The sequence below is a fragment of the Acipenser ruthenus genome, chromosome 20, assembly GCF_902713425.1.
Source record: "Acipenser ruthenus chromosome 20, fAciRut3.2 maternal haplotype, whole genome shotgun sequence".
In the NCBI taxonomy this organism is placed as follows: Eukaryota; Metazoa; Chordata; class Actinopteri; order Acipenseriformes; family Acipenseridae; genus Acipenser; species Acipenser ruthenus.
In genome coordinates, this window is record NC_081208.1 from 26,592,532 (window position 1) to 26,606,032 (window position 13,501).

The following is a 13,501-nucleotide window of genomic DNA, read 5'->3' on the forward strand; positions in this document are numbered from 1 at the left end:
GGAAAAATGGAAATCAAAATGCTTTTTCAAGTACCATTCCTATTAGAACACTGGCATGGCAGTTCTTTCACTAGCAAGGCTGCATGAAGTGATTAAAAGAAGTTAAACATTGCTAATTTCCTGTAGTAATAGAGTACCTTTTGTATGGGCTGTCCACAACATATTTATAGATAGGTATCTGCAATTTACTTCAGCTAATGGGATTCACCAGTCATGTTTCATGGCTTTATGTTATTGTCTCTCTCTCTCTCTCTCTCTCTCTCTCTCTCTCTCTCTCTCTCTCTCTCTCTCTCTCTCTCTCTCTCTATATATATATATATATAATATATATATATATTGTGTTTTGATATGACTTGAGGAAAGAACCACACATGTTATTTTTCACACACTGGTTACTAATATTTCGTGATGTTTGTAATACTGTTGAGTGATTTTATAGGAAAAAGGACCAAAAATACTAAAATAAACTTAAACTTAAAAACCAATAACATTGAGAAACGCTTACTGTTTAAACTTTTTAGAATGTTTTACAATGTTTCTTTTAGTATGTTTGTATTTTCAGTCAAATTAAAAGTTGTGTAATTATGCCACAACTAAACTGCCCCCCTCATATCTCCCATGGTAATGTTACTGTGCAATGGCTGAGCTAAGTAGTATAAAATCTGAACATCTGACTAATTGATAACACTCAGTTAATTACAAGGTACATACCCGCCCATATAAATGGGATCCTTGATAATGTTTTACTAAATCGACTGATTTCAATAAGATTAGGTATTACATTACCTCATTTCCATGCTTTTTAAATATTGCAATCCTACACAAAATATAATATTAGATTGTATTACAGAAAATTATACATGTGTGTTACAGCTCAATTTTATATTGAAATTAATACTTTCATTACTCACTTGTAATTGGCTTGATTATTAGAAACATTTAGTGAAATATGGAATCAGTGGACAGACTGTTATCTTACGGGAGGCTAAATAAATTAAAGAACATTATCTCCATATTGCCATGAGATTAAATCAATACGTTATATTAGGGTTCTGCAGCAGTGAACTGCGACTGTCATGTTACAGTGACAATCTTTTCAAATCAAAATTTTATAGTAGATTTGTTATTGGGTATTTATTTATGGATTTAGGATATTACCTTTTCAAAGAGATGTGAATGATATCTTCTTCCACTGAACTGACTATTCTTCCAATGGTTAATGAATGACAGATGTTTAATTAGATTAGGAGCAACCTGAAATACACACTTCTTGTGCTTTGGGTGATGGAGTAATGTTCAGTGTAATCACAGTGTTGTTAGAGACACTTAAGGTAAGTGTTACTGGATTTTTTTTTTACATTTTAATTTCAAAGCTTTTATGACCGCCATTCCTAGTATAGTAAGAAGAATGTTGTGTAATAAAAATATAATATGTAATGTAATATAAATCATATTGATAAAAAAAAGCTAAAAACAGCAAGTCAAGAGTCACTCCCTTGTAGGCTGTCCCACGTGACCAAGGTCCTAGGGCTTAAGAGAGTCTTGTGTCTTAGAGCAAAGCGGTTTCTGTTCAGCAGCATGATAGGCCTGACACTTGGATAATGCCAGTACACGGGCAATGCATCTGAAGAAAGCTGCCTGTCACGAGGTAATAAGCCTATTACAAGAACAGTATTGCTTAGGAGCCTAGCACTCAGATAATAAAAGGCAGAGAGCAGCTTAAACAAAAAACCTACAGACATGGCTGGCATGGGTGGCTGACATGTCACTGAATATGATAGGGGGTCGGGCTGGGGTGCCAGATGGTAAACGTACTGTCCTCAGAAAGTGCATTACCCTGAAGCTCTGGGGTTTTGAGTCCATTCTTATAAAGGGAAGACCACTCAAATGGAAAAACATTTACTGATTGAAATCTATCATGAAAGCTAAGACGGTATTAACCAAAGATTAAACAATCAAACAAATAAACAAACAAACCACACTTCCCCTGAATGGACTGTAAATCTGAGTTGTTATTCAAAGTTTTTTAAAATATTATCTGTGTTCATGTCCTTGTGGAATCGGCACATCCACAATCTAAAAATTACTCTTCTTCAAATAACTGGCAGAGCCCGATCTTCTTTTATTACTATTCTATTTTATTCTATTCTTCAATGGAAGATCCTTTTAGGGGATGAAGTTGAACGATGAAAATCGCTTTCATTTATACTTTTTTCAACTTTACTTTAGCATTACTTTATAATCTTGTGCTGAAAAGACAAGAACATGCTTTACAGAGAGGGAAAAGGCATTTCCACATAGGCGGGGCAATATACTGTATCCTACCCTTTGTTCCCATTTTTATTATTAGGAGTAACTCAAATTACATATTGGAAATCAGTTTATTTTCAATATATATATATATATATATATATTTTAGATGAATAGACAAATATACCAGGGAATCATCACACACACACACACGGCACAACATGAGATAAGAACATGTGAGAAAATGCAAATGTTTAATTATTATAAAAGAACCATTCATGTATATTTCAACTAAGTGTGAATTATTTATTTCTCAGAGCCAGCATAATGAAAATGATAGAGCCAAGATTGAGCTCTAGTCTTATATATACCACTGTGGTGAGGGATGTATTTCTGAAAATAAATTCTTAAACTAAGGGTAAACCAATTAAGACGACTTACTGACCCCTAAACAAAACATCTGCTATATATAGATAGCTAGATAATGAAGGTGTCCTCTGATCCCATGACCAAACCGATTTCTTCTTTACACCCAAGAGAAAAAGTCTCTGACTATTATGCTTCACTAATCATGCATTCATGCCTTTATCAGATGAGCCACTTGTGGACCCCTAGAAATTGCTTTATAAATTGGTAACTTTACTGAATGTATTTTTGCTTTCCTGTTCGTTACATTTTGGAGCTTTAAAACATATTTTAAATGTATTTTTGTTTACGACTGTAAGTCGCCCTGGATAAGGGTGTCTGCTAAGAAATAAATAATAATAATAATAATAATAATAATAATAATAATAATAATAATAATAATAATAATAATATATATATATATATATATATATAAACAATAAGCAGTCAAACAATGTACCCAGACATTGCCACATGTGTTGTTGGGATGTTGTTTGATAAAGTCCATGTTCTAAATTCTGGTCGGGAAATGTTGCTTTGTTGTTGGTAATTGCTGTTGGAAGTAAGAAGCACTGCTGCTTTGGCTCTTTCTTTTTTATGTTGGGATTTTCAGTTGAAAGCTTGTCTCATGGGCTCTGAAGTGGCAAAATAAGATGAGATTTCAGAAGATGGTGAACGTGGGCTGTATTTACAGTTATTTATGCCCTTGGCTATAAGAAAATTATTAAGAACAGCTTCAAACTGTGTATGCACACTGTATGACATTGAATTGTGGAAAATATTTTCATCTAATGTTTTGTAATATTTGCTGTTCTCAGTTGGTAACTTTTCATTTGTTTACATACATAGAATTACTCAAATGTAAGTAAATTGGTTAACAATCCAACCAGTTAATTTCAATCTGTTAAAAGTATCACCACACTTTGAAAATAGTTAACCTGGTTCATTCATCCAAATAAGTGGAGGCGAATTAGTGTTAACTGGTTTAATTTACTGACAAATTAAGGAATTTAACCCTGTATGACTACTTCATTTTGGACCAGCTGAGCTAACATAATCGAGTCTGTAGGTAATACTAGTAAGTTAACAAAGGGAAAGCATCAGATATGATTGGTACCCCTTTCACTTTCTGTGTTTTAATAAAGATGGCGACTCAAGAATAAATACTTTAATCTCAAAGGTGAGTGATTTATTATGAAATGTAGAAAAGGGGCAAGCCTAGTTATCAAGCCACTGAAACCTAGAGGCAAGGGCCCAGTCTGGAAAGTCTCTGGAATTGTGCAGTGCTTGAGTAGAAGGGGTCTGAAGCACGACCAGGTGAATTATCCCCAGTGCTCATTGTCTTCACCCAACCAAAATCGACAAGGCCTTGATCATATGACTCACTCTGTACTCCATGATGTACTTCATTTATCTGGTGAATCAATAGGGACCCCAGGCAGGCAATTACTATTGAATAGCACCAGGTTAGGTGGATTGAAGAGACCAAAAATGTTTCTCTATATCACAGCCTCACCACAAAGCAGAACGTATAGAAAGGGACTGTGAAAAAATGTTTTATCAGTTGAATGGTTGAACTAACCAGGGAAACTCAACAGTTGGTAATTCAGAATGGCTGGCCTGTTTGTACTTGATAGTTATACTGTACACTGAGACACTGTCAACTTAACAATTATGTTTCAAGTTGCAGGTGCATACTTACAAAAAAATACTTACCAAAAATATATTTCTGAAATGTATTATGTACCACAATTTTTGTTCCTGGGTAGTAAGTGTTATTTCCTAATTGCTTATGCCTCAAACGTATAGAAAATGGCTATTATTCCTCACAAACTTTGCTTTTGTGACCAGGACAGTGATATTTTGAAATTTACCTATTTCCAATGAGAAAACGGGCGAATTTGTGTCTTTTCGTTCACATAAAGTCAGAAAAAAACAACATATGAATCCAAATTAACATGTATTTATACTAAAGTAATACAAAAATGACTACAAAAGATTTAGAAGTGAGTAGTTTTTCGAGATTTACAATTATACTGTAAATCACTTTCACGAATCAGCCCCCAAATGTAGTCTCCCATCATGTTCTCGTTATACTGTCCTTGGTAGCGGCGTTCAAAGTCCAGTATATGTGGAAGCGCTCGCCTTGCTCCTCCGAGTACGCTCCCATGTTCTCCTTGAATTTATCAAGATGAGCATCAAGGATATGGACTTTGAGGGACATCTTACAGCCCATTGTGCCGTAGTTCTTCACCAGAGTCTCATCCAGCTCCACGTAGTTTTCGGCCTTGTGATTGCCCAGGAAGCCCCGAACCACTGCGACAAAGCTGTTCCAAGCCGCTTTCTCCTTACTAGTGAGCTTCTTGGGGAATTAATTGCACTCCAGGATCTTCTTTATCTGTGGTCCGACGAAGACACCGGCTTTGACCTTTGCCTCAGACAGCTTAGGGAAGAAGTCTTGAAGGTACTTGAAGGCTGCCGACTCCTTATCTAGAGCTCTGACAAATTGTTTCATAAGGCCCAATTTGATGTGCAGTGGTGGCATCAGCACCTTCCGGGGGTCCACCAGTGGCTCCCACTTGACGTTGTTCCTCCCCACAGAGAACTCTGTCCGCTGTGGCCAGTCCCACCTGTGGTAGTGCGCCTTGGTGTCCCTGCTGTCCCAAAGGCAAAGATAGCAGGGAAACTTGGTAAAACCGCCTTGGAGACCCATCAGGAATGCCACCATTTTGAAGTCTCCTATGACCTTGATGCCATCTCAGAAAAATGCAGATATGTATCCACTTAGGCAGCTGGAACTAAACTGAACTGGTGGGCTTAAGGCCCCTGTATTTATACTACTATTTATATTACTGGAAAGTTCTAGAAAGTTCTAGAAGTTACTCCAAGTTTACTCAGCACTGAATCTATCTGGAATGTTCTGGAAAATAGGTAAATTTCAAAATATCACTGTCCTGGTCACAAAAGCAAAGTTTGTGGGGAATAATAGCCATTTTCTATACTTTTGAGGCATAAGCAATTAGGAAATAACACTTACTACCCAGGAACAAGAACAAAAAAAAAAATTGTTACACAGTGTTATTATTATTATTATTATTATTATTATTATTATTATTATTATTATTATTATTATTAAGGAATAAGTGTTCCTGAGATGGAATTAAAGTTGTATATGTACAGTAGTGTGTTCTTTATTTGTAATTAGTGGATTTCCTAAGTATCATAAATACTGTGGTGCAATAGTAATGGGTGTGGCCGTCCATATCTGCAGATAACAGAATTCCTTAGAAAATTGTGGAATTTTCAGTATTTCGTGGTTTTTTCAGTATTTCACAGATTTCTCATATTCTGCAGCTACATCACCATCATAATTATCATAAATAGACTGCTAAACAGACCTAAAATATACAAATACAAAACACTTCAGAAGCTCCACAGACCACTCCACAGATATCCACTTGGATTTTTTTGCATATTTTCCCTGCAGATTTGGACTGCCTCTAGTAATGGGTAAGTCTGCTGCTCTAACTTTTTTTCTGTACTTTAAACACAGCTTTATGTTGTATAAGTTAATAATTCTTACACATTCTAGAAACACACACACAGAATTGTCTCAAAAAGAAATAGTTCCATGTAAAAGCAGATTAATATTTTAAACACGACATTAAACATTTACACAAAGAAAAAAAACGGAGTGAAACTTCCAACATCCTTCCTAGAAAATCTATGCCTTGTAGCTGGTTATTTAGCTGGAAACCAATAGAAAAGTTGTATCCCCTGAGGTTTTATACTGTATTAGTACAATACTTTTGGAAAGCATGAAAGCTGCTTCATTATTGCACACTAGAGGGCACTTATCTTTGCAAAGCTGCACAGTTTCACATCTTTCTCTGATTTCTTTCATATCATCCTATATCCACTTGGAAAGTTTAAGTTCCAATAGCTTTCTCTGTCCTTAACTCACATTCTTATCTGACTTGATTGACCAGTTGCAGTTTAAGGGATAAACACTTGAATTATGGGCTATTCCTTTACATAACAGCATCATGGTCCAAGTCTTACCTTATTACAGTCATTTATTTGCTGTTCATTGTTCCTTCCCGGGATTAGAGAAAATACCAATCAATTTGGCAGAACAGCTTTGTTTTTAAATGCAATCTGTATTATTTGTAAGCACATTATAATATTTGTTCATGCTTAGTACAGTAATTGTGCATATACATCTTCAATCCTAATATTTTACAAATGTGGACTATTAATAATTATGTCTAGATAAACATGATTCAAGCACAAACAATACTATAGACTTACAGTAAATACGGATTCTTATTGTACAGTAATAGAAAAGACCTAATTATAAACATAGGCATCTAATATTTGAATTGTATCCTATAAAGAAACCTTAGCAATCAAAAAGGTTATTTTGCAGATCCAATAGGAATATAGTTTTACAAAAAATAAAATAATAATAAATAAAATTTTAAAAAATCATACACTAAAAGGAACATACATACAAAATGATATGGTTAGTAAAATAACTGACCATCCTATGCTGGGTTCTAATGGGTTTTGTCAGAACCTTTAATCACTTTAGAACTGTGTGGTTCTTTGAAGCACCTAAAATGACTTTTTTTTCTAGGACATTGACTCTGCTAATTGAGCTTTTTGTTGCTTCCTCAGCAGGCAAAATGCTGCAGGAAAATTCATGCTTCCAGGAGCATTTACACACAAACCAATGCTAAGTTTAAAACACAGTTTTACCCCAAACCCTACTATGTGTTGATGCACCAAGAGCGTGTAGTACCAGAGTCCACAGTCTTTACTAATTAAAGTCAGTGCACATACTTCATACATCCTGTTTGTTGGCATATGTCAGCATATGGATGCATCAATAAATACCAATAAACAAAACAAATATAAATGTACCTAACACTTTAGGGCAAATGTATTAAACGTTTACTCAAGTGCAACGTCTGCATGATTTTAATTATAAAAGGGCTGTTAATGTTATTAGAAATTATATGAAAAAATAATAATATAGGAACTGATGAACTCTTGAATTACGATGCTATCCTTTGACATTTCAGGAAATGTAAGACCCTGGCTACATGTGTGGACTGACTTTTACTGATAACATTTAGGGATACAAGATTTAATTTTCATAGCAATTTGAATTTTTACCGTGAGTAGTCAAATCCTGAAAGGGTAAAATACAAAATAATATAAGTGCTATTTTCATTTCTGTAATGTAATGAGAAATAGTGCCTTTGTGAAGAGTACGGCAGTTCAGAGAACGTCCTCGAAACCAAAGAACAGTACTGTACAAATATCGTGTTCAGGTGGAATGCAGTTGTTCCGTGAAAACACCACCCACCACTACCTGCCCGGTCATAAAAGTTGTGTATTTCCTTTGGGAAAGCGTGCATTCATTTCTAAGCTCTGGACCTGCCTCCACATTAGTCCAATGAGAGCGGCAAGGGGCGGCCCCAAACACTCTCCACACAGACTTCTCTTCACAGCAGCATTTAGCAGTGTGTCACGCTGGAGATATATAATACAGCGTTGTAGGGTGTGTGAGGTGAACTGTCTGGATTCTGTTCCTTTTTTACCTACAGAAGATACCTTACACTGACCACGTCAAGGGGATATCGTTCCTTTTTTTTATTATAATGCGGGAGAGATCGAGATGTAAGATAGTAAGTATTATAGAAACAAAGAAACAAACAAATACAAATAACAGGTGTATCATAGTATTACCATTTTAGTAAAGCTACATTAGCGGTCTTTGGTTATTGCGCGATCCTGTGTACAGTGCACAAGGATTTAGTATTAGCTGTGTTTGTTTTATGGTTTCTTTACACGTGTGATTATGTGTATTTGCTTTAATAAGCCACTGATACACTTGAATTGAGGTTGTCTGCCTTTTTTAAAAAAAAATTCCATATGTCCTGTATGTTCCAAAAGCATGAAAACATGAATCACCTGCGCTCGAACGGTAGCCTAGGCGGGTTCCAGCAACAACACTCTTGTAAACTTCAGACTGAGCCATGGTAGAATTTGTGTAGCTAACTATTCGTTGAGTTACTTCTTCTGATCACTTTGGCATTGTATGTCCTGAGTAACTGTTGGCCATTCGATTGTGTCAATACACGCACATTGCATTTCTCGTTGCATTTCGCTGCTAAAAGAAATCAGAATTCTATGTATGTCTAGAAAGACATTTGCATTAAACACATCAGTTTGCTACGGAAAAATATAAGATGCCGAGTTAAAGTGACATTCGGGATGTTAATGTCATGTTTAAGTCGATTTAAGTAAACTGCATGCTTTATTTTTTCAGTGTATGTATAATAAAATACGAAGCATTTAATACTATCTGTTGTCAGTAATCCACCCAAAATTATCCTTTTATAATAAAAACATTTCATTTGCCAGAAATATTAACATTTTAAACACTTCGGTATTCAATCAATCACCTGGGCGGCTACTTAAATACACTGTAAATGAGCTGGAGAAGCGTGCAGTTATTCTGCTCACGAACATGTAACCTAGTTGATAGCCAAGGCAAGGGAGATAGATACCTGCAATAAAGAAATCAACTACAGAACTCCACAAGTCGTCATATTAGCGTTAGAGATTTGTAGTCATTGCAACATCTTCGTGGTATGGTACATATTAGGCATTCCCTAAAATGTGTAGTATTTGAGGTCTAAGACGTTCCTGTAGAACACACTGGCAGGTTTTCTGAGCTTGATTTCGCCGTGCTGCTAAACTCATACAACTGAACCTGTGCGTAAAAATAAATAAAAAAATAAAAAAAATCAGGACATTAGAAAACTGTTATGAATACATAAAACGTTCAGTCAAAATGATTAACACGGAATAAACAATACAATACAGACCTGAACTAAGGTGTAATTTACAACGATTGGACGAAGTGAGATATTGGTAAATATGTACAAATGATGTGTATGTGTTTCAGATAACATTAACAGCATATATATATATATATATATATATATATATATATATATATATATATATATATATATATATATATATATATATATATTTGCAGTTTGATTTTGCAATTGTCACTCAAAACATGTTTTTTTTTATTTTTATTATTTGTCGGTGGAGGACTGAGTAATTATTATAGACTACATCTCTGCCGTTATGCTGTACTATCGTTGTAATAATTTTACTAGTTGTGACTGAGGTGAGCGTAAAGAAGGGACTGAAAACTATTCCATGCCGTTATGTGTGTGCATCAAGGCTAATAATTACCGGGAAGGTCAATTACATTTACATTATTTTCCTTTTTTTTATTTTTTTTTGGGGGGCATACTATGAAATCAAACTTTTGGCTGAAAGCTATAGAAAACACTATCTCTGCAACGTTGCAACTTGACCGTGGACAGTAAACTACAATACATGTACTGGTAATTTTAATCAGTTAATTTTAATGTAATCTACATATAAATATCCAACAAAGCCCGAACTGTTGTTTTTTTTCTGCCTGTGTAATTATACTGACGGTAAGGTGATAGCAAGTATACATCTCGTTTAGTGTTATCGATGTGTACAATATACTGGGAAAGCACTTATCAATTTATTCTATTCACGATGTGATAAGATTTGTTTTATTTTGTTTCTTTCATTCATTTTTAGTCTATATATATATATATATATATATATATATATATATATATATATATATATATTTAAATGAGAGGGTCGCAACCTATTTATTCAACTGATTTAGTGGTCACAAGTGGAAATGTGTTTTTTTAAATGTGTTTTTTCTGCTTCTTTTTTCACTTGATAAATCTCTGTTAATAAAGTCCAGGAGCTTAACTGCATCACATTGAGTCAGATTTTGTGAGCAAGTATTTAAACACCATAACATTCCAGGGGAAAACAGAAAATGTATGTAAAACTAAATACAAATATTAATGAAAATAATCAAAATCTGCTTATCAAGATTCAAAGTAACCTCCAATAATCTGAGAATAAAAGGATAGATACTTGTAGTCAAAAGTATATATTTCCATTGGTGTATGTAACATTTCTAGAATTTTTTTTTCTAGAAATTACAGGAGAAATCTTTTGTAACAGAAGTTTTGCTTTTATTCTTCTTTAACCATTCTGAAATAGATTTTGATGTGTGCTTTGGATCATTGTTGTATTGAAAAGTCGACTTGCGCTGTAAACCAAGTTTTGCAGCGGAGGGTTTCAGATGATTGGCCAATATCTTTTCGTATGCTATGGAATCCATTTTACCATGTACTGGAACTAAATTTCCTGTGCCATTAGGAAAAACAGCCCCATAGAAGGATATTATCACCTCCATGCTTGACAGTAGGTATGGTGTTCTTTTCTTTGTAAGCCTCACCAGACTTTCTCCAAACGTAACGACTATCAGCGTGACCAAATAGCTCTTCTTTTTTTTTATTTTATCACTCCACAAAACCTTTGACCAGAAATCATAACCATCATTCAAATGCCATTTTGCAAACTTTAAGCGATTGTCCTTGTGACATTTTCCTAAAAGTGGCTTTTTCCTTGGCCTGCGACCAATGAGACCTTCACCATGCAATACTCCACCTATGGTTGAAATGGAAACCCCAGTCCCACTTGCGGCCAATTCACTTTGAATATCTTTGGCAGTCAATCTCGGATTGTTATTAACCTTCCTCACAATTCTTCTACTTGTTCTTGGTGAACAAACCTTCTTTCTTCCAGACCAAGGGAGCGTTGTGGCAGTACTATTCTTGTACTTCTTGATAATAGAAACAGTAGTTGAAATTGGGATATTCATTTGCTTGGAAAATCTTCGTTTATTCTTCTCCAGCTTTTAAGGTCCTAAGGTCTTCAGATAGCTCCTTACCTTTTCCTGTATTGACTTATTGGTAATGACAGCAATCATCCTATGCCTAACCCTTTTATACTCTCTAAGAATATTCACCTACAATCCAGCATTTTCTAGACTTTTCTAGAATTAGGTTCTGCATTATCATATTGAAATTTCTAGCACCTTGTAGACAATACTATCATAGGATCAAAGGGTATGAATACTTTTGAATTGGCATTTTTTGAGTTTTGCTGAAATAAATAATTGTAGACATCAATTTCTTGTAACTTTTTTTTCCTCATCCACAAAAGCAAAACCTTTGCTACAAAATATTTGTCCTAAAATTGTTTTCGAGAAATTTCTAGAAATTATAAATTTCCATTTGGGTATGTAAACTTTTGACTACAACTATAGATAGATAGATAGATAGATAGATATTCATTGCAGCTCTCAAAGAACATACTCTATATCAGATTTTGACAGGTGTGCTTCTGGTGACAGAATACAATAAAATGAATCAGCAAAAAGCGTATTTTAACCCAAACTGTAAATCCAAGCCTTATTCGTTACTTAATTGTTGCTTAAGTCTGATTAAACCATAAATGTAACCCTTATTAATAGACAGGACACATGTTTTATAAAATGTCAGGACATACTTATAAAATGTTAGGAAGCATTATGTGTGCAATATAAAGTACACAGTATATTAAAATGTCTTTTCATGATGCATTTATTTAGATGTAGCCATAAATTACAGTCAGAACTGGCAAGTCTTTTGTGGTAAATGGACCATATCAGTTTTAGGGAAGAACAGAAATCTAAATTAAATTAAACCGTTCATGTTTAGGAAGAAAACAAAACAAAGTAGTTCTCCATTACTTGTACATCTCACAGTGTTTAATTATGCTTTAAACTGTCTCAAAGTAATTGGAACATTTCTGACATTTTGCTGGAATGGGTTATTGCAAGCTCACTGTATTTAACCAGTTAATAAGGAAATGCATTGTGCATTTCTGTAGTAGTAGAATCATGCATTTTCCATAAGCTATCTGTCTGTCTGTGTTGTATTTAAACAAAGAGTACATCTACACATTACAACCATTTAACTACGCTGGTGTTTCCACACAAGTGTGGTCGATCAACCCCTTTAGCATCACGAAAGAGTATACAAATTACAATGGAAAGTGGTCAAGTCATCTTAAGGCTGCAGTATTAGGATCTGTTTAAATCTCTTAAATAAGATGTTTAGAAAAAAAAAAAAAAAGTGTCTAAAAAGTTAGGTGAAATTTTTCATGTTGAGCTCAATGTCCACATGAAAGTAACTGATATCCAGATACCAAGAACAGTCGTGTTCTGTAATTCTGTTTCATTTGGCAAGATTTCTCCACGAAAAGCAAGGTGAAGTGAGTTGACTTCTCAGGAACAGTTTCTGTCAACGGTCTCATTTGCATTGACACCCATTTTTATTTCAATTTACAGACACTTTTTTTTTAATTTAAAGAATATTCCAATCAATATGCTTTTATATTCATCAATGTGTTGTCTTTATTTGTAGGTCTTGCATGCTGAGGAACCTACCAAGGGATGCTGTTTCAAGAAGAACATCTTCTCTTTGTGTTTGTCATTCTGGAAACATGCTGTGCAGCCGTGAGTGAGCTTTACTGCACAATGAATGTGAAGGCTGAAGACTGGAGGAGAGAGAAGTAACTTTTTTCTGTTTAAATTGGGGAGCAATGCCAAAACGTTTGGAGGAAATGTTGACAGATATATGGACTCCCTTGTTTCTTGCATGGATTACGGTCCTTCCTTATATTTCCATGGCTCCTGTCATCCAGTCCAAAAGTTTACAAACTGGGTCCATTGTGGGTTTGACTGGGACTGGCGAAGGAGAAAGAGTTTTGATTCGTGCCAAGAGAGGATGGGTTTGGAATCAAATGTTTGTGCTGGAGGAGTTTTCTGGACCGGACCCAATTCTAGTTGGCAGGGTGAGTT

General features: G+C 34.8%; 1 protein-coding gene across 3 annotated transcripts in view; it reads left to right on the forward strand.

Annotated features, from left to right (window-relative positions):
* Positions 1–13,501, forward strand: part of LOC117425769 (cadherin-8-like) — a 161,652-nt gene that overhangs the window by 72,517 nt on the left and 75,634 nt on the right. For 2 of the 3 annotated variants that reach the window (XM_058993765.1, XM_058993764.1), the window contains exon 2: positions 13,065–13,494. In XM_058993765.1, the coding sequence (XP_058849748.1) occupies positions 13,243–13,494 (252 nt within the window). In that variant the 5' untranslated portion in view covers positions 13,065–13,242. Of the gene's footprint in view, positions 1–8,177; positions 8,352–13,064; positions 13,495–13,501 lie in introns of those variants that run through there. The other variant, XM_034043020.3, reaches the window with a different exon arrangement.